General features: G+C 46.8%; 1 protein-coding gene across 1 annotated transcript in view; it reads right to left on the bottom strand.

Annotated features, from left to right (window-relative positions):
• Nucleotides 1-1,655: 1,655 nt before the first annotated feature.
• The window catches only part of TULP3 (TUB like protein 3), a gene marked incomplete at its 5' end in the record, with an annotated part of 38,357 nt that continues 15,146 nt past the window's right edge, over nt 1,656-24,866 (bottom strand). Inside the window, 9 exons of the mRNA XM_079714879.1 lie at nt 1,656-1,988; nt 2,543-2,714; nt 3,376-3,474; nt 5,696-5,810; nt 6,098-6,210; nt 8,747-8,944; nt 9,322-9,455; nt 14,464-14,640; nt 15,355-15,514. Of these exons, the coding sequence (XP_079571005.1) occupies nt 1,855-1,988; nt 2,543-2,714; nt 3,376-3,474; nt 5,696-5,810; nt 6,098-6,210; nt 8,747-8,944; nt 9,322-9,455; nt 14,464-14,640; nt 15,355-15,514 (1,302 nt within the window). The 3' untranslated portion in view covers nt 1,656-1,854. The remainder of the gene's footprint in view (nt 1,989-2,542; nt 2,715-3,375; nt 3,475-5,695; nt 5,811-6,097; nt 6,211-8,746; nt 8,945-9,321; nt 9,456-14,463; nt 14,641-15,354; nt 15,515-24,866) is intronic.

Here is a 24,866-nt window from a genome sequence, read left to right on the forward strand (position 1 = left end):
GCCTTCCGTTTCCAGGGTCAGGTCGGTGGTCCCGCGGGCCTGGCGGGCACCTGATGAGTGAGGCACTTGAGGGGAAGCAGCCGTGTCAGGGCAGAGCGGGTGGGACTTACCCGTGGGGTGAGCCGCGGGTCTGCTCACCCCCCGGGTCTCTTTCCTTCCCGCTGCTATGTGATGTGGAGCAGGGATAGGAGCAGGGACAGAGAGGACGTCCACAGAAGGGACGGGACGAAGCGAAAGCCGCCGATGCCTGGCCCCAGGCTGGCAGACAGCTTGGCGCACGAGGCGTGGAAGGTGGCCGACACCAATGCAGAGCTCACGGTGTTCCTGGATCCTCAGGACTCGGATGCACGCGGACGCCGTGAACTAGCAGCAGAGTCACGTGATTTGTTGGGAGAGGCTAACAATCTGAACGGCTTAGCGAAACTCTTACAGTCCGTGAGGAAAGTGACAGGACGTGATCCGCCAAGGATGAACCAGGCCTCAGGGGCTGCTGACACTGAAGCCAAGAAGAGGGGCCCAAGCTCTGCCAGCCAGGCCCGGTCCTCGCCCCTCTGGGCAGTGACAATGGGAAGTGCCACACACACTGTTCTCTCCCCTCCCACGCGGGCTACAGGTGAGTCTGCACTAACGGCTCCACAGTAACCCAGCGGGGACGCACTCCTGGGCTGAAGATGGTGAAGGCCTCTGTCAAATCCCTCTCAGTCGTAAGCAGACTAGGCCACCTCGAGAGGTTATGCTTGCAGCCTACCCTGCGATTAAGACAAGTACATCGGGCTTCCCTGGTGGCGCAGTGGTTGAGAGTCCGCCTGCCGATGCAGGGGACGCGGGTTCGTGCCCCGGTCCGGGAGGATCCCACATGCCGCGGAGCGGCTGGGCCCGTGAGCCATGGCCGCTGAGCCTGCGCGTCCAGAGCCTGTTCTGCGCAACGGGAGAGGCCACAGCAGTGAGAGGCCCGCGTACCGCAAAAAAAAAAAAAAAAAAAAAAAAAAGACAAGTACGTAAATTGCTCACATCACTGATCACAAACTGGGCCAGAGCCACTCTGAGAGTGCAGCCAGCCAGCTGGCCCTAAGGGAAGGGGGACCGTGACACAGTGCCTCCCGAGCTGAGGGACAGTGGCTGGCTCTGGGGAACGGGCACCACACTCCCCCCCAGAGACGGCAGAGAGGAGCGCTTCTCCCAGGGCCCCCGCCATGGGTGAGGAATGATCACCAATGGTAAGTGACACTCTGGAAACCACCGTGGCCAAAGCAAAGACAAGGCTACGTCACAGCGGATGAGGCCGGGTGCCGCTTCAGATCCGACCTGCAGGCCTGCGCTTCCTGGAGGCACCGTCCCCACTCAGGTGCTCTCACGACACGGCCGTTCTGGAAGATGCCCAAGCCCACAGGGGGCAGAGATACCCTACAGCCGGGACCGGCCGGCCGCCCACTTACAGAAAAACTCTGCAGACCTGGAGACTAAAGGTAATTCAGGGAATGTCCCTCTCTGAAAAGTTCTGCAAAAAAAGAGACCCAAGTACTGAAGCATGAGAAGCTGCTTCTGGCTGCAAGTTTCCAAGAACGGGATTCTGACCGCTGGGCGGTGACTTCACAGTCACCATGAGCTCTGGACAGTCTCTCACCCGAGTCAAGCTGTGACCCCTGACCAGGGCTGTGAGACCCCGAGAAGGGGTGTGTGTGTACATATATGTGTACACACACGTATGTGCATCTGTGCACATCTACATACATACTTTCAGGGACCATTCCAAAAGGGGGGCCTGTCACTCTCTGTGTCCTGGGCAAGCGCAAGAGCAGCGGCTACGTGCTCCAGAAAGCTCTGCAGAGAGAAAGCACAGCGCCTGCTCGGCTGTCATTCACAGGCCAGCTTGCTGTCGAAGCTGGAGAGCCCGATGGCGAAGGCCTGGAGCGCGCACAGCGGGTAGTTGTAGTCCAGGGTGAACACGTCGTCGGCCACACGTCCAAACTGCATGACTATGTAGTCAGCTAGAGGCAGAGAGAGATCAGGACGTCAGGAGGTAAGGAAGACATCCTCCAAATAGGTCTCTTTAAAATGGGAAACCCTTAGAAAGATGGAAAGCGGCCTGACCAAGAGTGCCTGCCGAGCACGACCAAGGCTCTACTGCGACCACTCGGCTCCCTGCCCAGACCAGCAGGGAAGGGCAAGACGTGGGGGTGCAGTGCAAACTCCGGGGGGGAGGCTGGAAGGGCAAGAGGCGGAGCAGCACAAGCTCGGGGGGGCCGGAAGGGTGGGGGGGGCAGTGCAAGCTCGGGGGGGCCGGAAGGGCAAGAACCTTTCCTGAGGAAGGGCCTCTGCCCCCCGAGCAGCACCCCAGGACTCCTCCGGTTGCCACAAGAGACCCCTCACACGCTCCTGCCCTCAACTCAGCGGCTCAGACGGCCGACTGCAAGACTGTAGCTCTGTCTGTCCGAGGAGGTCATTTCTTTCTTAAATCACGCTCTCCTGAGTATAACTTCCTACCAATGCGGGGCACTGCTCATCCGAATCCTATCAGAACACCTCTCTTCCTGGGGCTTACGGTCATTTTCGTGGACTATCTGGAAGTTCTTCACAGAGGCCTGAGTGACCCGGCCGTGGAAGTTCAGGACGTAGGACTGGGTGTCATCGTTCCAGACGGGGGACTTGTTGTGCAGCTCGATCAAGTTCTCCATGGCTTTGTTCTGCCACTTTGAAAGCAAGCTCTCGCGGTCCTGCAGGAGAGGAGTGTGTGCTGAGGACCATCGCAAACCGCTCACCCTCAAGGCTGCTGAGGTGGGAAGCAAAGCAGGGGCCTATTTCCTCCGCTTCAGAAAGTAAAACAGAAACAGAGCCAACAGAGCTTTGTTGGATTCTTATAGAATAACTAGCGTCTCTCTTTGCAGACCCAGTGGGTTTTTTTGTGGTACGCGGGCCTCTCACTGCTGCGGCCTCTCCCGTTGCGGAGCACAGGCTCCGGACGCACAGGCTCAGCGGCCATGGCTCACGGGCCCAGCCGCTCCGCGGCATGTGGGATCTTCCCGGACCGGCGCACGAACCCGTGTCCCCTGCATCGGCAGGCGGACTCTCTCAACCACTGCGCCACCAGGGAAGCCCTTTTTTTTTTTTTTCATTGAAAGTAAATTTATTGTTTGTTTAAAAAAACAGAACCGTGCAATATGTGCTTCTCAAGACATTTGGACTCTCGTTTGTTGCAAATCAACCACGTTAGCAACAGCACCTACCCCGAGGGTCTGGAGGGCTGGCTCTCCTGAGGAAGAGTGGGCCACTCTCCAGGCTGGGCTCAGGAGGAATCAACACTGTTTTCTATTCATCTTGCCTGTACCACAGTCTTGTTGTTAGAGTCCTTTGTTGATGAAATATGCTCTTACTTACATTTCGTGGCTGAAATGGGATTCGTTCATGATTCATATTCATCCCTGGGATGATCACAGACATTTTCCTCGGGCCTTTAAATCCGAGTACATTTGTTTCCTGGAAGAGAGGGAAATAAACAGGAATTTGAAACAGAAATGAAGACGAGGCCTCATTCTTTTTTTTTTTTAATACCATGCATTTTCTTTCTATCAATCTACCTACCTACCTATCTATCTATTTATGGCTGCGTCTATCTATCTATCTATCTATTTATTTATGGCTGCATTGGGTCTTTGTTGCTATCTATCTATCTATTTATTTATGGCTGCATTGGGTCTTCGTTGCTGCGCGCGGCTTTCTCTAGTTGCGGCAAGCAGGGGCTACTCTTTGTTGTGGTGCACAGGCTTCTCATGGCGGTGGCTTCTCTTGTTGTGGAGCACGGGCTGTAGGCACACGGGCTTCAGTAGTTGTGGCACGTGGGCTCAGCAGTTGTGGCTCACAGGCTCTAGAGTGCAGGCTCAGTAATTTCAGCGCGTGGGCTCAGTAGTTGTGGCTCGTGGGCTCTAGAGCACAGGCTCAGTAGTTGTGGCGTGTGGGCTTAGTTGCTCCGTGGCATGTGAGATCTTCCCGGACCAGGGATCGAACCTGTGTCCCCTGCATCGGCAGGTGGATTCTTAACCACTACGCCATCAGGGAGGCACACAAGACCTCATTCTTAACGCAAGGCCCTCCTGGGCATGTAAAACGGGGACAATGTGGAGAGCACTAAACACTATTCTATTACTTCACTGTAGTTAAACAAAGAGAGACGGAGAATCAAGCCCAGGAAAATAAGACTGTTTCCTCTTTTTAAACCTAATTTGAACATTTGAATTTAAAACACTCTAGAGGCTTGAAACCCTACTCTTACTCTTTAGCTTTAAGTGAAATTTCAGACAATTATGAGCATACTGTCCAATTTTGTCATCTTCAATAAATATCTATTTCCCAATGAGGACACGGCACTATATGATATAGAGTGAGAATTACAGTTTAAATTAAATAGGACCGGGCTTCCCTGGTGGCGCAGTGGTTGAGAGTCCGCCTGCTGATGCAGGGGACACGGGTTCGTGCCCCAGTCCGGGAAGATCCCACATGCCGCGGAGTGGCTGGGCCCGTGAGCCATGGCTGCTGAGCCTGCGCGTCCGGAGCCTGTGCTCCGCAACGGGAGAGGCCACAACAGTGAGAGGCCCGCGTACCGCAAAAACAAACAAACAAACAAACAAACAAACAAAAAATAAATAAATAAATTAATTAAATAGGACCTGTATCTGGAGGTAAAAAAAATCAAATGCCTGTCAAACTAGGCAGATTATATGTGAATAAAATAAGTACATTAAATACATGGATATATGTGTATTCATATACATACACACAAAGTCATGCATAGTTAAAATACTTAATTGATTCTGAAGCTAAGAGAAAACACCTATACATTATAAAGTGTTAAGTCAAATGATTCTCAGTCACTTAGATAAAATCTCATGGGAATCAAGTGATGAGATTAATTCCAACTGATGGAAAGTTGAGACTCTGGGATCAAAGTAACAACTGAGTCGGGTTAATTCCTTCTTGCTTCTTTGACTCCACAACTTCGCATGCCCACTACGCGCCAGGTCCGTGTTCACGTGGCAACAGCGGTGAATGGGACTTTACGAACTGGCAGAGAAGGATGGTGCTGAAGAAGCAGTCCGGGGCGCTGGAGGAGGCGTGGGGCACCGAGGGGAGCACCAAGCACATCTAGTGTCAGGAGAGACCCCTCTGCTGACGCCGGGGGACAGGCAGAGGCAAGGAGGGGCGGGGCAGGCTCGCAGGCGGGGCGCAGGGACGGGGAGGAGCGGCTAGAATGACGGGAACGCGCAGGGCGCGTGCCCCCCGGGGAGCCGGAGGGGAGAGGTGCAGTGTCCAGGCTTGATTCTGGACTCAGGGGCTGGGCAGCCTGAGGGGCTGTGGAGCAGGAGAAGAGCAGCAGCAGCTGTACAGGGTGAACCAGGTCGAGAGGGCGGGAAGCAGAGACCGGCTTCCAAGCCTGGGTCTCCCGCATGGAGACCTGGTGTGGGTCATCACAGGACGCTCAGTGAGCCCCTGAGCGAGCCAGCGGGTAAGGGGGTAAGGCAGGCCTGCGTTAACACGGCGGCACTGAGAGAGGAGGAGAGGAGTGAGGGCGGCTGAAACAGTAAATACAGCTCAACTCGGCAATTCATAAATAACCTGAGTACACAGAAACAAGCTTGGGACGGGGACTGCAAGCCCAGGGCCGGGACCCCAGGAGGCTGGGCAAACGGGAGGCGGCACTCACGTAGCAGACGGCGGCCAGCTCCTGCCGCGTGCAGGCCTTTTCTACCAGACCCTGGGCCTTGGCCGGGCTGACACCATGGTCATACACTGTAAACTTGGTCCCCATGAGGTTGGACCTAGAATCAAGAGAAAAAGCCACCACAATGATCTGTATTTTTCTCCCATACAAACACAAGCTAGGAGAGGTATGGGACAGCCTCTCGGCCCACTCTCCAAAGGTCAAGGGGTCATCATCACTTTCTCAAAGATCTAGCCTTAAAACAAGGAAGGGCCTTAGACTTTCTATTAACTTTATTTTTTTAGATGACATCGACCGGCTCATTGTAAAACCGATATGGATTGTTCTGAAACTACAGGAATCAAACCATCAGAAAAGCAGGACAGGATATAAGGCTGCTCTCACCTGAGTTTGCCAATATAACTTTCCCCTTCACGAGATAAATCTGTTGGATCAGTGGAGATAAGGTAGTTGGATGTTTTGCTCTTTTTCCGCTTTCTACCTGCAAGAAGAAATATCTAGAAAAGGAAAAAATTTTTTCAGTAAAAAATGCACTCAAGAGAACTGCCATGTTTGTCCTACCTATTTAGTTAGCAAATATTTAGCAACTGCCTATCATGTACCAAGCAGTCCATCTCTGGGTCTTTTTTTTTTTTTTAAACAGGTTTAATTCACTTTGACTTTTCTTGCAGAAAAACGATGTGGTGGCCACAGCTGGAGCCTGGGTCTCCTGCATGGAGACCTAGTGTGGGTCATTACAGGACGCTCAGTGAACCCCTGACAGGGACAATCAGTGAACATGGTCTCCCTCCAGAGCTCGGGGGTGAGGCAGCCTAGGTCTTAGAGACAGCACAGAGGTGGCCTTGGCAAAGCTGCCCAGGGCAGCGGTGCAACCCCTGGCCAAGGTGCAGCATCGTCCACGCCAGCCAGCACCAGCTTCTCAGGCACAGCGGCTGGGATGACGCCAGTGTGCCGGGGCAGGATGAGAGGCACCGGCCCAGAGCCACAGTGGCTGGTCAGCCTGCAGGATGGTCTGGGGCTGGCCGATCCTGTTCCCCCAGTAGCCTCACCACATGAGGACTACGGAGAACTTGGCCAGAACGATGGCCTCACGATGGCAGTGGCGATCTCCTCGAAGCACTGAACACCCAGACCAGCATCTGTCTACGGCAACCCCCAATAGCAACAAACGCCATGACCCTGGGCCGCAGGGCAGAATGGGTTATGCTCAGGCATCATTGTCAAAACCTCATCCTTGAAGGAGGGATGCTCCCAGGGAAGAGTCAGTCATCTCGGATTCCCGGATGGATGAGCAGAAGAGACGGGTCTCCTCCAGAGTCCTGACCAGGCGGCCCAGCTGGGTGAGGGGTAGCCAATCCTTGCCCCCGGCCCTGACCCTGCAAGCTCTGTGGCCTTGGGCCCCTGAGGGGCCTCCATGCCCTATCGTAGCACCAGTGTACCTGCCATTTGGGGTTTTCTGGAAGAAGACCAATCTCTGGGTCCTTATCACTTTTTCTAATCCTCATAATGCTTCTCAGAATTCACTATCAGGGTTTCCCTAGTGCACAATTTTTCTAAATTCACTAGCTTGATTCTCCATATCATTATTTACAACTTTATCCCTAAAGCCTCCAGTGACTTTTTAAAAAAGCTTCATCCAATTTCATGAGTAAGAGTCTTTCCACCTTTGGAAAAGGCAGAACCCTGGACACTGTGCATCCCATTCTCCCTGCAACGGCTCTCCTGATGCTTCTTGCTGCATTTTGTGTGTTGTTGTTCTAAACTCCTGCGACTTCAGCGATACGAACACTGTCGTATTTATGCATCCTTCCCGAACACTCCTCGACTTGGACAATAATAAGGAAGCAGGAGCGGGCAGTAACTAAGGGGAGGGGGGCACTCTGGAATCCAAGAGATACAGGTTTGAATCTGGCTTTGCCACTCCTTAGTGTGTTTGGGGGCATTCCCTAAGCTGGGATAAGAAATCCTACCTTACAGCGTTGTCCTAAGGGTTGTAGGTAATAATATACATAAAGCATTTAGCACACACCTGGTAACTGTAAACACTCAGTAGACAGTGGTTATAACAACATTAATATCTACTATCATCATCTCATTTCTAGGCTCGTTTTTTTTTTTTTTTGCTTGCGGTACGCGGGCCTCTCCCGTTGCGGAGCACAGGCTCCGGACGCGCAGGCTCAGTGGCCATGGCTCACGGGCCCAGCCGCTCCGCGGCACGTGGGATCCTCCCGGACCGGGGCACGAACCCGTGTCCCCTGCATCGGCAGGCGGACTCTCAACCACTCTCAACCACATTTCTAGGCTCTTAAAATCATCCACTTAGACCTGGTATTACAAAATACATTGTTCATTAGCAAGTATTAACTGCCTCAAATTTATGTATAAAGTAAATTAGAATTTCTAGGATGAAAAACAAGACATTCTACTTGCATGTTTTCTGTTTTTCCAATTCCTCCTATTCCCTAAACACTTCTTTCTTCCACACTGTCATAATCAAAATCAAAGAGCACACTGGAAACTCCCCCACCCCGAAAAAGGGATGGAGGTAAAAATAATTACATTCAAATAGTCTCTTCCATCTTCTTACCTCTGGATAAAACTTTCTCTTTGCAGGGTGGGTAGGTTTTGACTATTAGACTATGACCTCTTTGAAGACAGTGAGAACACAGCACTTGGGAACTAGTAAGTACAGCCTAGCTCCTGTCGAATACCAGTGCTCCCCCCGGTGCTCCCCCATCTCCACCCCCCATCGTAAGACCATCAACAACCCAGCCCACAGCACTCTTCCCTCCATCTCAAGATCTGTCTTAAGAACCACTTCTCAGGACTTCCCTGGTGGTGGTCCAGTGGTTGCGAATCCACCTTCCAATGCAGGGGACGCAGGTTCGATCCCTGGTCGGGGAACTAAGATCCCACATGCCTCGGGGCAACTAAGCCCAGTGCCTCAGCTACTGAGCCCACACACTCTGGAGCCCACATGCCACAACTAAGACCTGACACAGCCAAAAAAAAAAAAAGACCCACTTCTCATACCTTCCGATTTTCGTCCTTTTCCAAGTGCATATAGTAGGTAGGGAAAAGCCCCCGATCCATTCCTTTTTTATCCCGAGTTATCCGACACTTCACTGTGACACCTCGAGGGGCAGGACTGTACGCGAAGCCCTCTAAATTCTCTATTTCTCCCAGCTGGTTATCAGTGTGCTGGGCTGCAGTTCCGGAAGCTCCTGTATCCTGAAAGAACAGCCATATGTGAGCAGTAGGCGGCTGGGTCAGGAAACCTCATATTCTCTTTGAGAAACACTTGAAGGACAAAATAACTTAATGATTTACCTGTATGTCTCAGTCTTCTGACAAGGTAGGGAAAAACTCTGAGAAGTTAAATAGGTATACGAATATTGGGAGTAATGCAGCAGCAAAGTATGAAAATGGGATACGGCTTCACAGAAGCTGGTTCAAGACGCAAGAAATTAGGGAGTTGTGGACTTGAAGTGTAAATTCCAGCTTAAATCTTTGAAGCAGCCCTCATCCAGTAATGGCATTTAAATACCGGAGATGTGTTTAGGAAGCAGTGAAATTAGCTCAGAGGAAGACGTTTCAGAACTACATACTGTGGCTGGCTTCTGGCTGGATGCAGAACTGGGTCTCTCGGCCTCTGAATAGGACGAGTGAGATCCTGGTTGTTTCCCTTCTTCCTCCTCCCCATCAGTCTCCTCCTCATCAAAGTTCAGACTCCCTGAGATACCTGGCAGAAAGGGAGAAACTGTCAAAAAGGGCCAGAAACCTCTGAACCAAATATAATTTTAACTTCCTTGCTTAAGAAGTCCAAGCTGTTCTGACTTAAAACATGGCTATTTAATCCAAATTTTGACAATTCTTTCTTCATATTCTCACCTAGATCCATCCCTTGTTTTCCCTTCCTGCTGTTCCGTTACCTAATTTATCCTCTTTTGCAAATCATATATCTGATAAATGATTAATATCCAGAATATATAACTCAACAGCAACAAAAACAAACCCAATTCAAAAATGGGTAAAGATGGCTTCCCTGGTGGCACAGTGGTTAAGAATCCGCCTGCTAATGCAGAGCACACGGGTTCGAGCCCTAGTCCGGGAAGATTCCACATGCCGCGGAGCAACTAAGCCTGAGTGCCACAACTACTGAGCCTGCGCTCTAGAGCCCGCAAACCACAACTACCGAGCCTGCGCGCCACAACTACTGAAGCCCGCGCTCTGCAACAACAGAAGCCACCACAGTGAGAAGCCCATGCACCGCAGTGAAGAGTGGGCTCCGCTTGCCACAGCTAGGGAAAGCCCACACACAGCAACGAAGACCCAACGCAGCCAAAAATAAATAAATAAATAAAAATAATTTTTTTAAAAAAATGGGTAAAGGACTTGAACAGACATTTCTCCAAAGAAGATACATAAATGGCCAATAAGCACATGAAAAGATGCTCTCAACATCACTAGTCATTAGGGAAATGCAAATTAAAATCACAATGAGAAACCACTTGACAATCATTGGGATGATTATTATAAAAAACAAAACCCAAAAAACAGAAAATAAGTGTTGGTGAGGATGTGCAGAAACTGCTGGTGGCAATGTAAAATTATGCAGCCACTGTAGAAAACAACATAGTGGTTCCTAAAAAAATATATACAGAATTACCATATGATCCAGGAATTCCACTTCTGGGTGTATACCCCAAAGAACTGAAAGCAGAGACTCAGACAGATACTTGAACAACCAATGTTCACAGCAGCATCATTCGGTTTTCAAAAGGTGGAAACAACCCAACTATCCACCAACTGATGAATAAACAAACTGTTGTATATACATAAATAGAATGCTATTCAGCCTTAAAAAGGAATGAAATTCTGACACAGGCTACAACATGAATGAATCTTAAAGACATTATGCTAAGTGAAATAAGCTAGACACAAAAAGGACAAATACCTTATGATTCTACTTTTATGAGGCCTAGAATAGTCAAATTCATGGAGACAGAAAGTATAACAGAGGTTGCCAGGAGCTGGGGGTGGGGCGGGGGATGGGGAGTTGGTGTTTGATGGGGACAGAGTCTCAGTCTGGGAAGATGAGAAAGTTCTGGAGATGACGGTGGTGATGGCTGCACAACAGTGTGAATGTACCTAATGCCACGGAACTGTGCACTTACAAACGGTTAAAATGGTAAACACTATGCACATTTTACGCAATAGATGTCTCTATCAGTTACTTCTTTGTTTTCCTACATTTTGTTCATCGTTAGTCTTGTGAATGAATTTGAGTTGGGAATGTTTGAAGTACTACTACCTTGGACCTTTTACAGAAAACTTCAAACTATCTGATTAAAAACTATTTTTTCATTTTATCCTCACATTTGTATGAGTTTGAGGAGCAGGGACTGCCAAGTCTTATTTTTTGTTTTGTCTCTTGCTTGTTTATGGGACACAAAGTGTGCTGTGTGTTCTAAAAGAAGCACGACACTCAGATTTACACGTGAGAGGATGATGCTCCAGGAGAAGCATTTCTGCCCACCTCGCTTTCCTCTGTGGTCTGCAAGGTGAAGTCACCCCTCATACAATAGCTGGAACAGCCCCAGAATCCCACATGACAAGGAGACTGAACAACAAGCAGTGCTGCCCACATTCACCCACCTCAGAGGACGGACACTGATGGTCTATTGTACACAGTTCACAAATAAACGGTATCAAGTTTCTCTCAAGGACACCCAAGGATAAGACTAAGGCCAGTTAAAAAATTAATCTCAAGGGAAAACATATGTCCATACAAAAACTTATGCGTAACTATTTATAGCAGCATTATTCATAAGAGCCAGAGTGGAAACCACCCAAATGCCCATCAACTGATAAAGGGAGGAACAAAACATGGCTTATCTATACAACGGAATGTGATTCAACGACAGAAAGGAATGAAGCATTGACACAGGCTACAACATGGATGAACTCTGAAAACATGATGCGAAGTGAAAGCCAGGCATAAAGGACCACACAGTGTATGGCTGATTCTGTTTATAGGAAACACCAGAACAGGCAAATCTGCAGAGATAGAAAGTAGACTGGTGGCTGCCCAGGGATGGGGAGTTGGAGGGAAATGGGAAGTGACTGCTAACAAGTGTGAACTTTCTTTGGCGTCAGACAACATTCTAAAATTGATTGTGCTGATGGCTGCAGACCTCTGTGAATATACTAAAGAACCAATCAATTGTTCACTTTACATGGGTGAATTGTATGGTATGTGAATTATATCTCAATAAAGCTATTATTTAAAAAATTCTTTGGTTTGTGAAGGACATTTCTTTCTTTCTGTTTTCTTTCCTAAAATGTTAATTTTTGGGGACGGGTAGCAAAACGCATAAAACTCTAGGGATCTCACTCTCATGTGGATATCTTCACTCAGTACTACGTTTTCTTCTTCTTTTTTTAATTGAAGTATAGGTGATTTACAATGTTAGTACTATGTGTTCAAATGCCATATTTGTACCAAGAACTCAGTTTATGTGAATACATGTTTTAAGATGGAGATCAAGGATTTCTCCCAAACTTGTAAGACAAGCAAACTGGATCCCCACTTGAGGAACGTTATCTTCCAAACTGGCACTTCTTAAGTCTTAGTCAAGAGAGCACTTAATGGCTTTTATGGTCCAGATGCAACCTGTTCAGACTCAAAAAGGCATTAACCCATCTGGTCCTGAAAGGCCAATTCCGAGAAAGAACACAGCGGTCATTTAATAGGGCAGAGTAAAAGGGACGGCTTGGTATTTACAGTAAGGGATCAAGAGCTAGACTAAGACTCAGAAAATCTAGGTCTGCCGCTATTCAGCTCGATGACCTGGGGTAAGTAATCTAGCTTTTGGTTAAACTGAGAGTCTTCCTTGCTCTGGCTCCTCCATGTCTTTCACTGTCTTTTGTTATAATAACGATATGACAGTAACAGAATTACCACGGCCACATTCATATTACAGACAGGGAAACTGAGGCACAGAAAAGTTGCGCTGCTTTCCCCTTTACCAGCCAGAGGTGGCAGAGCTGAGACTCCAAACCACGCTGGCTGGCCCCAGAGTTGAGCTCTAAAGCACGCCACACCCTGCCCCCGTTTCCACAAATACGTCATGCTCTATACACCCGATGCCTCTGCTAACGTAATTTCTTCTGCCCAAGTTTGCCACCTAACCAACTAGCGGTGTGATCTAGAACAAATTACTTAGCCTTTCTGAGAACCAATTTTCTTACATGTGAAAAGGAGAGGCTAACACGTGTAACCCCTCACAGTACTGTCACACATACTGAGATAAGGTATGTCAAGTGCCTGACAAGCAAAAGACATTCAGTGTCAGTCTCCAGCCGCTCCTGAGCTGACAGCTGTGCACAGGAGCACACGCACCCCTCACGCCTCCGCTTAGTCGCCACCTCCTTCGATGTGGTTCTTGTCCCTCTCACTGCCCCGCAGTGGGGTTCTATTTCTCCTGCTTTCTACTCTATACACCAAAATGTAACTCGAGATCAGGCCATCAGCCAAACTATCTCATTAGCCTTCCTGCTTCCAGACTTGCCCGCTCCAATTCATTCTTCACAGTGCAGAGTAATTTTTCTACAGCCGAAATCTGCTATCACTCCAGCTTAAAATCCCACATAGGTTCCTGTGACTCTTCACAGCAAGTCCACACCCTAGCTCGGCCTGTAACACCCAACGTAATCGGAGCCCGCCCACCCCTCCAGCCCATGTCTCTCCAGGCCCCTTCCCACCTGTCACCTCGCGCTCTGCACTCCAGCCCTTCTGAGCTGCCGGCTCGTCTTCCCGCATCACGCTCCGGCTTAGACGTCACCTCCAGATCACCTCTGGTTGGGCACCACCCATCTCCACACTCTCTTGGCTATTTAGGTCCATGAAGCCTCAATCAGAATAAATGCTCCACGAGGGCAGGAACCTCGTTCACAACTGTATCCTAAGTGCCTAGAACAAGGCCTGATATATAGCATATCCTCAATTTATGTTTTCTAAATGAATGAATATATGAATCCATTTGAATGTACATCTATCCTGCCAGTCTGTGGTAGAACCTCCTGACTCACATATCCCAGTACCCAGCAATGCCTATGACAAAGCAGGTACCCAGCAAATATCCAGTCATTACTGGTTGTCAGTCTTCTCATCTGAAAAGGGGACGCTTAATTCCTTCTTACTATAAAATTAGTTTTCTAAGAAGGAGAAGACTACAAAGGACCTCTGAAACGTACACGAATATTTATGAGAATAACTCCAACTGGCAGAAACCAAGCTCTAATGGAAAAAGTATTATTAGTTTAAGGATATTTTGATCCAATTTGTGTTTCCACTAAGCTGGGTATTTATCTCTCCCCTTATCACTAGAGGAATATAAACCATGAAACAGAGGCAGGGTAGGGTGCTGAGGGGCAACTCAGTCAAAGGAACAGGGTGGGGATGACAAAAATAAATGTCAAAAGGAAGGAAACAGCCGTACTAGTAGCTAATGCTGCTGATATTATACACACACACACACACACACACACACACACACACACACACATATTTATATATGTATTTTGGCTGCATCACGCAGCTTGTGGGATCTTAGCTCCCCGACCAGGGATCAAACCTGGGCCCTTGGCAGTGAAAGCACAGAGTCCTAACCACTGGACCGCCAGGGAATTCCGTTTTATATTTTATTTAACTAACTCACTGCCTCAAAACTGTTACCAATCCTCACCATGTTTCTGGAGAATCTGCTGAAGATCTGGCTTGGAAGCAGGGTCCCAAGTGCTATCTGCATCAGTACTTCCTTCAGTATCCTCCTCCGTGGCAGAAGATCCTACTGAGAGAACGTGAAGTCTGGTTTCCACATCTTGAGCATCTGGCTTCAGGAAGGCAGCGGGACCATCAATGCCTAGGGGCCCAACAAAAAGAACAAAGAAGAAAGCATTATCCACCACTTGGCTGGATGGTCTTGGTGTACGTGATCTGAATTAAGAACCACCAAACCGGTTCACTTCTCCTTCTTTAACATTTGTTAATAACAGAGGGATCCATTTTATTATCTGGTGCTTATTTTATCAACACGCCTGACTGCCACTAAAGTAAATGTACCTGATGTTGTGCTTTAGAAACTTAAGAATGAGACTGAAAGCCAAGTAGGTCCTCCGAAGTCCATCCAGATCTCGTCCAAACCAGGAGCCGAGGGGGCTAGCTTTGGAGTTGTTTAACCCTGTTCTTCCTTTATCCCGTCGCTGACTCAGATGTCCCTCTGAGTCCGGCTACTGGAAGAATGGGTGCTCTCTACCTGCTCCTGGCTTCATGGTTAACTCTGCCAGGAGGCAACAATCAAGCCTGGAAGCTCCTCAAGTGGGCAGTTCTGGACACTTTCATTTTGCATCTAAAACAACGGTTCCAGGACGGCTGTGAACTTTAAGGTATCCTCCACTGATGAGACCACTGCTTTTATTCCAACTCAAAGGCCCTGAATGGGATTATAAAGATAAACGAAGGTACCTGGTAACGATGCTAATATTGTCCCTTTGGTCCACCTGAGAATCCTCCTGCCTCCCCCAGGTTTGTGCAAACCGCGCAGCAGCAGGCAGAGATGCTGCCTGAGTACACACACCGTGCAGGATGACACCGCTGTGCGGGGCCTGAGGCTCCACCAGCGGAGCGCGCTCCTCACTTCCCCTCGGCTTTGACCGACGTGGCCGGGCTTCTGGGTTCGGCTGCACCATGAGCGGCTCCAGGCGCTTCTTCCTCTGCTTCTTCTCCAGCAGCGCTCTCTGGGGAGAATTGTGATAGCGCAGCCAGGGGAGTGATGATGAGATCCAGCTACTTTAGCATATACAGTCTTTCATGGATCCTTACAAATTAAGGATCTTTTAAATTAAATTTTCCCACTTAAGAAATGGGAAAATTGAGACACAGAGAGAGGTAAGGATTCATTCACTTCATTTAATAAATATTTACTAAATGCCTATAAAAGATCTATCTAAAATTATACAAATGTATTTCTAGCAAAGCTGAGACCATGATCTAAGTATATTAAGAAGATATAGTAATTAACATATTATGATCAAAGCACAATCAAGTGTAAAATATATGAACACATATGAACAGGAGAAAAGATGAAGGAACACGGTAATGGTGATTTCTCTGGGTGGTAGAATATGGATGATTATTTTTCCTTTTCCTAGTTTTCTAAATTTTCTTACTTTTATAACTGGAAGAAAAAGATAAAACTTGTTATGCACCGGGTGTGGAGAAAAGGGGACCCTCCTGCACTGTTGATGGGAATGTAAATTGGTGCAGCCACTATGGAGAACAGTATGGAGGTTCCTTAAAAAATTAAAAATAGAGCTACCATATGATCCTGCAATCCCACTCCTGGGCATATATTTGGAGAAAAACGTGGCTCGAAAGAATACATGCACCCCAATGTTCATTGCCGTGCTGTTTACAATAGCTAAGACATGGAAGCAACTTAAATGTCCATCGACAGATAAATGGATAAAGAAGATGTGGTACATATATACAGTGAAATATTACTCAGCCATAAAAAAGAATGAAATAATGCCATTTACAGCAACATGGATGGACCTAGAGATTATCATACTAAGTGAAGTCAGAGCAAGACAAGTATCATATGGTATCGCTTGTATGTGGAATCTAAAAAAAATGATACAAATGAACTTATTTACAAAACAGAAATAGACTCACAGAGAATGAACTTGTGGTTACCAAAGGGGAAGGACTGGGGTCGGGGGGAAGGATAGAACGGGAGTTTGGGATTGACATGTACACACTCCTCATATTTAAAACAGATAACCAACAAGGACCTACTGTATAGCACAGGGAACTCTGCTCAATATTCTGTTATAACCTAAATGGGAAAAGAATTTGAAAAAGAATAGACACATGTATATGTATAACTTAATCATTTTGCTGTACACCTTAAACTAACACAACATTATTAATCAACTATACTCCAATATAAAATTAAAAATTAAAAAAAACTTATTATCCTCTAAACCCCAAACTATTTTCATGTTTTTCGTTTTTTTTTTTGCGGTACGCAGGCCTCTCACTGTTGTGGCCTCTCCCGTTGCGGACCACAGGCTCCAGACGCACAGGCCCAGCATCCATGGCTCACGGGCCCAGCCGCACCGCGGCACGTGGGATCTTCCCGGACCGGGGCAGGAACCCGTGTCCCCTGCTCCAGCAGGCGGACTCTCAACCACTGCGCCACCAGGGAAGCCCTATTTTCATGTTTTAATCAGCTAAAAAGCAGTAAGTTTTGCGTTCTTGCTCATTTTTACATAATTAGTAATCCAACAAATTAGCGCCAAGGATAAGATGGGAAAAAAATGGCAGTTGGAAAATTCCAATTAAAAAACAATCAACTCTATGGATAAAAGCAAGCAAGAAGAGTAGGGTAGCAGGAAAAAAGCATGAGAGACGATCAGAAAAAAATCCAGTGAGGTGAAAAGGAAGGTACCAGCATATATACTATTTTTAAGCCTTGGCAAATAAGAGCTTATAATACATAGAAATTACTATGGATCTGAGACGTCTCAGAACAGGCGAGTGTCAAGCCCCAAGCTAAAAAATTAAGCCATGATTTAAAAGCAAAGATATATAACCTACTTTACTGTTTCTCAGGCAAAAAGCCAACTGTTTACTTTTTTCATTGACATTGCTTTTAAAAAGTGCCACTAGGAAGAAGAGTTAATCTAAGGGGTGAGACTATTAGTAGGAAAGGAACCATTTTTTTCCAGAACTGGCCTGATGAAAGCTTGCAGATAAATTCAGAAGACAGAAGAAATATACCTATTCTTTTTTACCCAACCTTGTGCATAAGGAAAAAGACTAGGGGTGCTAAAATATTATGCCAAAGGGACTATACTGTCAAGAATGAAAAGAGAGCTTAGAGCAAGTTGGGAAAGAATAATTGGGGTTTTTGAGGTTATTTTGAGATCCATGAATTAATACGCACAGGTGGACCTTAATGTCCCAGGAACACTAAATACACAGGAGGTTATAATGAGGTTCTCCCCCTGGAACTTGCTGATAAGATTCTTCTAGCAACTAAGAAGACTGTATAATGGATAAGAAGTAAACTAACTGCCTGAAAGAGATGGTAAACATGAAATATAAAGACATGAGAAACTGTTGCATATTATCCATGTGGCCACAGCTATTTAGTCTCAAATAGTCTCATAACTGTGAAACAACTGGGACTTCCCTGGCGGTCCAGTGGTTAACACTCCGTTCTCCCACTGCAGGGGCACAGGTTTGATCCCTGGTCCAGGAACTAAGATCCTGTATGCCGCGTGGTATGGCCAAAAAAATAAAAAATAAAATAAAACAACTGTGAAACAACTGATGAAACAAGAACACGAGCTACAGCGAATTCATTTTATTAACATATGTAAAGAAAAAACTGTTGTACAGAAAAGGAGCATTCTGCTTGTAGTCTAGAAAAAAGCAGCCAAAGAGCAAGAATTTGACAGAGTATGTCCATCCTGTCCAAGAAAGAGAGATACTGACCCTGGCAGACAAGCGCACCCTATCTACTGGGAAAGCTCCCTCTCTCTGAGGACAGGAAACTATCCAAGGCTTCTTCATGGTCTTGTTGAACGAGCCCTCAGGACTATCTCCTTCTCTTTCCTGACTCCTTGCTTACTAATCAGCCTTCTCATTTTCAGTCTAACTTCTTGTTCTTCCCAAGAAGACAGCATCATAAACAGTAGCAATGAATACATACTGCAAGAGTACAGAGTTCTCACTGTAAATGAATAAACTGGCATCTGGCTTCATGACTGAGTGTTGTAAGTTTGACTGGTGTGCATCTGTTCCAGAGCACAATGCTGCCTCTGGTCTAGAAAAGGAGAACCAAAGAGCTAGATGTCACGTTACATCTGGGCTCACTGACAAAACCAAGTTCTGAGACCTGCAAAGGTAGACTAGATCTGTGGCCACAGTGATCCTATTAACGTGTCTGGTGAAGCCCTTCTCTATCCATGTCAACGCTAGTCACACCCACTCAGATCAACAACTTAAGAAAAAACAACTCTAGATTCAAACTGTGAACCTCAGGGACACAGCTGCTACATTATTGCACTGAATATACCCTCCTAGTGTCCAAGTTTGTAAATAAGAAAAAACCCCACAAAATACCCACAAATGGGCAAACTGCCATCCTGGTAAAAACTTAAAAAATCACCTAACTTAGCATTCTAATCACCCTCACATAATTTGGACGAAGGAGAAGAGATGTGGTTGAGTTTCAATGTAATGGTGTCAACTTATTTATGCTTTACCTTCCCTGAAAAGCTAAGAGTGCTTTAGATGTGGCTATGTAAACAAAGGACTCCTTACCTTTGTAAGGGGAAGGTCAGGGCAGTCGGGAAAAGAGCCAAAGGTGACTGTTTGATGCCTAAATACAATTAAAAATGTTGACTTCAGGACTTTTAAGTGTCCCATAAACTAAACCTTTAAATTTCCCAGCTCCCTGGAAACTGAGCAATAACTCAAAGAATCCATCTTCTCCAGAATCTGGTGGTAGGCCCTATCATTCCCTGAAGCAAAATATTGAATGGTAATACCAAAATAAATGAGGAAATAAAGGAGATTATATTTTGGGGGGGTGGTCCATCAAAGGACTCTATCCAATAAAATAATAAATCCCATGCAAGCCTCAAATTAATGATAGCTTGAGACTCCACTGATTCTCAATTTTCTAAGGACTCCCAGAGATAATGGGTTGGTTACTTTATGACATTCTTGGAACGGACTGCGTAACCGCAGGTACAACCACCAAGATCACAATGGTTGCCAGAGGTCTATCAGTTTGGCTAAAAATAATCAACCTTCCTGGCCCACAAAGAGAGATCATGGGAGGATGAAACTAAAAGTTTAAAATCGGACTTTTTTTTTTGGCCACACCAAACAGCTCTGGGGATCCTAGTTCCCTGACCAGGGGTGGAACCCGGGCCCCTGCAGTGGAAGCGCCGAGTCCTAACCCCTGGACCGCCAGGACTCCCTGAATCAGACTTCTTCAAGTCCCGATTCGACGCACTGATATCTGCCTCCCTTCGAAGGGTGCGTATCCATAGATGGGGACCGAGCCCAAAGGGACTGTGCTATACTTTAATCCAATGACCGCCAGATGGCATAAACGTTCTCCACCTAATGTGCATTCCTGTCTGAGTAACATCCCTGAAAGAATCTGAAAATCTTTACATTCTGGAGCTAGCTAAGGTGTCACATACCCCGAAAATATGAGTATCTAGTGACAGCAGTAAAAATAAAAGCAAAATATACTCAGTGGGAATAAATGGTGGTGGGACAACTGGATATCCACATGCAAAACAGTGATTTTGGACCCTGCCTCATACCATATGAAAAGATTAACTCAAAACAGATCATGGAAAGTGTAAAACTCTTAGAAAAAAACACAGGAGTAAGTCTTTGTAACCTCGTTTAGGCAATGGTTTCTTAGATGACACTCCAAGTGCAAGTGACAAAAGAAAAAATAGATAAACTTTTGGGTTGAAGGTGATACCATCAAAAAAGTAAAAAGACAACCCACAGAATTGGAGAAAATATTTACAAATAATATTTCTGATAAAGAACTTGGGTCTACACTATATAAAGAACTCTTACAACTCAAAACCTAAAAGAAAGTAACCCAGTTTAAAAATGGGCAAAGGATTTGGATGGACATTTCTCCAAAGAGAACATACAGATGGCCACTAAAAATGCTCATCACTAGTCATTAGGGAAATGCAAATCAAGACTATAATGAGGGGCCTCCCTGGTGGCGCAGTGGTTGAGAGTCCGCCTGCCGATGCAGGGGATACGGGTTCGTGCCCCGGTCTGGGAGGATCCCATATGCCGCGGAGCGGCTGGGCCCGTGAGCCATGGCTGCTGAGCCTGTGCATCCGGAGCCTGTGCTCCGCAACGGGAGAGGCCACAACAGTGAGAGGCCCGCGTACCACAAAAAAAAAAAAAAAAAAAAAAAAGACTATAATGAGACTCTACTTCAGACTCACTAAAATGGCTCTAATCAAAGACAGACAATAATAAGTACTGGCAGGAAAGTGGGGAAACTGGAAGCCTTATACACTGCTGGTGGGAGTGTAAAATGGTCAGTGGCTGTGGAAAACAGTCTGGCAGTCCCTTGAAATGTTCAACACAGAGTTACCATATGACCTGCAAAGCCACTCCTATTACCCAAGGCATATTAGGTATATCTTGGTATACCTATACTTGGGTAGATCACCCAAGAGAAATGAAAACACGTCCACACAAAAACTTGTACACAGATGCTCAGAGAAGCATTATTTGTAATGTGGAAACATCCCAAATGTCCATCAACTGATGAATGGAGAAACATGGTCTGTCCACAAAACAGAATGTATTCAATAGTAAAAAGGAATGAATTCCTGATACATGCTACAACATGGGTGAGCCCTTTGCTAAGCCAAAGAAGCCAGGCACAAAAGACTGTATATTGTATGATTCCACTTACACAAGATTTAAAAATCATTTGTACACTGTAACTGAGCATTAATAATATGTGAATTACATTTCAATAAAGCTGTTCAAAAATCTGTATAAGGGGCTTCCCTGGTGGCGCAGTGGTTGAGAGTCTGCCTGCCGATGCAGGGGACACAGGTTCATGCCCCGGTCTGGGAAGATCCCACATGCCGCGGAGCAGCTGGGCCCGTGAGCCATGGCCACTGAGCCTGCGCGTCCGGAGCCTGTGCTCCGCGACGGGAGAGGCTGCAACAGTGAGAGGCCCGCGTACCACAAAAAAAAAAAAAAAAAAATCTGTATAGGACAAAAACAGCCATGTGTAAATTATCTGAAAGTCTAGGATTTTTAAACATTCAATTCTAAGATGAACTATCAGAAAAACAGGACAGATATGAAGGAAGTGAATTTAATCAAATCAATAACACTGTAGTGGATGACAAAAGAATACACTGAGAGAAGGGAAATGGTCCCTGTGGAAATAAGGTAAGTAGAACTGAAGAGCAGGATGCACCTTGTGTCTCTAGTAGGAATGATCCAAGGCAGGGAGTGTCCTGGCCAGATATCATGTATCTCATTCCTTGGGCAGGTATATCCCTTTAGTAGAGGTGAATTAATTACACCATCACACAATGATATTTACAATAAAGCTCATTTTACAAACTCCACTTGCTCTGATTTCGAACTCACCAGACAGACTCCTCTAATGGGAAACTGATGACCTGATGATTCTGGTATATGGTTCACTAGCAATTAATACATTAGTCCCGACTTAGAGTCACTGCTTATGATACTGGTTAGTATGAACCAATCCTCACGAGACTGATGAAGTCTGGTTGCTCTCAGCAAACTACTTCTCAAGCTCAGACCAGTAACTCTCACCCACAGGGACATTCCCACAGCAGAATTCCCACACTGCAGGCAGGGTGGGGAGAGGGAGGGTCCCCAGGCCCTCCCAACTCCACTGACACTCACTGTCACGGATGGGAATGCCCCGTACCCCTCAGAGGTGGGGAGGGGGGGTACTGGCATGCCCTGGACGGTGAGCCTCCCACCAAGAGGCTGCCCGCCTGGAGGCCAGAGTGAGAGCATCCAAGCCGTGCTCAAGGCACCGCCATCCATCCCAGCCCAGACTCCCACGCTCTAAGATCCTCCCCGACAACCTGTTATTTTGCCCAGTCTGACCTCGCTCCACACACGAAATAACTGGGGTTCACAGAGTTTGAGGACCTTACTTAAAATCACACAGCCAATTAAAGGAACAGCTAGAACGGGAACCAAAGTCTGCTTCTGGGCCCAGTGTTGTATTCAGTATGTGGCGCTGCCTTTCCTGCTCCAGGCCATCTGACGGTGAAGTCCCTGACCCCCTGCTCTTCTGTTCATGGCAGCATTTCAGGGCTCGCACAGTATTCTCATACACTATTTAGCAACAAAATGTATACATCAGGTCCAAAGAGATGGCTTTGAATCTTTAAAAATTCCCATAAAATTGTATGTCTTTATATTCACTGACTATCTCTGGTAAAGAACTAGCCAAGTAGAGGGAGAAAGACCAAATATCTTTTTTGTATTATTTGAATTCTTATTATTTTTTTATTTTTTTGGCCATGCGGCAGGAGGGATCCTAGTTCCCCAACCAGGGGTAGAACCTGTGCCCCTGCAGTGGAAGCACTGAGTCCTAACCACTGGACCGCCAGGAAAGTCCTTCATATGCTTTTATGACCTATGTAAAACCATAGTTTAAAAATGTTTGTACTACAAAAAGGCTTACAAAGTCCCCAAATCCCAAAATACCACACTCATACCACACTACATGTAGCATTCTCACTGACAAGAATAAAAATTACAAAATAGTTGGGCCCTCTTTTTTAAAAATCCAGATGGGCTTCCCTGGTGGCGCAGTGGTTGAGAGTCCGCCTGCCGATGCAGGGGACACTGGTTCATGCCCCGGTCTGGGAGGATCCCCCATGCTGCGGAGCGGCTGGGCCCATGAGCCATGGCCGCTGAGCCTGCGCGTCCGTAGCCTGTGCTCCGCAACGGGAGAGGCCACAACAGTGAGAGGCCCACGTATGGCAAAAAAATAAATAAATAAAAAAATAAAAATCCAGAAAATATACCTATATACAAAACTCAAAAACTACACAAATTTAAATCTTATGTCTTATTTCATTACTTGGTAGATGACCATAGATTTCATTTTATGTTAGCAAGGGATGTACCCCTGAGCCTTATAAAAATAAATCAAAGATCTAAACAAAAATCTAAAATCTTGTGGTATGTCTCCCTAAATACAGTCTGCTATGCAATGGAATGTAAACGATAAAGGGCTCATCACAAGTATTCTGCTCTTGGGCAGGGGCAGGGCAGGGGGGCTGATAAATCTATATCTAATCAGGATTTCCCTCCTGATCCCAGATTCATTTCTTTCCTGTGTTTATTTGTTTTTTCAGTACTAGAAAGAATTGTTTATTTCACAGGCTCAGCAGTTTTCCGGAATCAGGTGCACAACCCGAGCTGGTTCCTCTGCTTACAGGCCACATGCCCTGCGCAGGGAGATGCAGGCAGCCTCCTGCAACTGCTGAGACGTTTGTGGCCGTTTCCTACCCTGCTATGCAACACCAGATTTGCTTAAAATGTGCCCCAGTCTCCTTAAAGGATGCCAGCAGTAGTTGTGCCTGCCTGTCCGTGAAGCTGCTACTGCCGGGCTCCCTGGGCCAGGACACCTGGAGGTGGGCAGGGCAAACAGTGTGCACCACCACTGGGCCTCCTCCAGAGGCAGTGAGGCTGAGGCCATGATCCAGGCCCGGGAGGCCGAGCCCAGCCAGGGAGGAGGGCAGTGGGCAGAGCAGCATGAGTGGTGCTGACCACCAAGGCGACTGCCACCACCTTGCAGCGGAGGGTCTCTGAAGACCACTGGGCCACGCTCTGTTCCAGGTGCACATGAGAAGGCCTCCCAGGTGGTGGCCTGAGAGGTGGTGGACTTGGTGACAGGCCCCACGGAGACACCATGGACACCAAGGGCTTGGGAGGGGCCCTGGAGGCCAGATGGTCCCAGGCGCGTCCCCGTGGAGACCTCGTAACTAGTTTGTAGTGATTCCACCTTTAAAGTAATTTACTACATTCCAAGTCCTGTTACGAGGTCCAACAGCAACATAAAAAAGCAAGACAAAACTTCGGAGGTATTTTTAGTCACCTACCACTCTAGACACTGATTGTTAATGATCCTACATCACAGCCTGGACCTACAGAATTTCCTGAATTAGAAAACATTCATATGGAAGTAATATATGTTGGGTATAGGTTCTAAACTGAGTAATCATTATGATCACATCATGTAACAATACAAAACTGTTCATTTATTCCTTCCTTCATTCAAACATTTAATGAAGGATTACTATGGGCCCAGCCCTAGGCCAGAAACTTCTGATATAATGGTCATCATTAACAAACTCAGTTCCTGTTCTCATGGAGCTTAGTCTAATGGAGGAGATGAACATAAGTCAAATCAGTGCAAAAAATAGATAATATAATGCATAAGTGAAAAGTGGGACCAGTGCTATGAAGAAAAGTATTCTGTAGACAACAGAGGCTTTT

The sequence above is a fragment of the Hyperoodon ampullatus genome (assembly GCF_949752795.1).
Source record: "Hyperoodon ampullatus genome assembly, chromosome: 11".
NCBI classification, from domain to species: Eukaryota; Metazoa; Chordata; class Mammalia; order Artiodactyla; family Ziphiidae; genus Hyperoodon; species Hyperoodon ampullatus.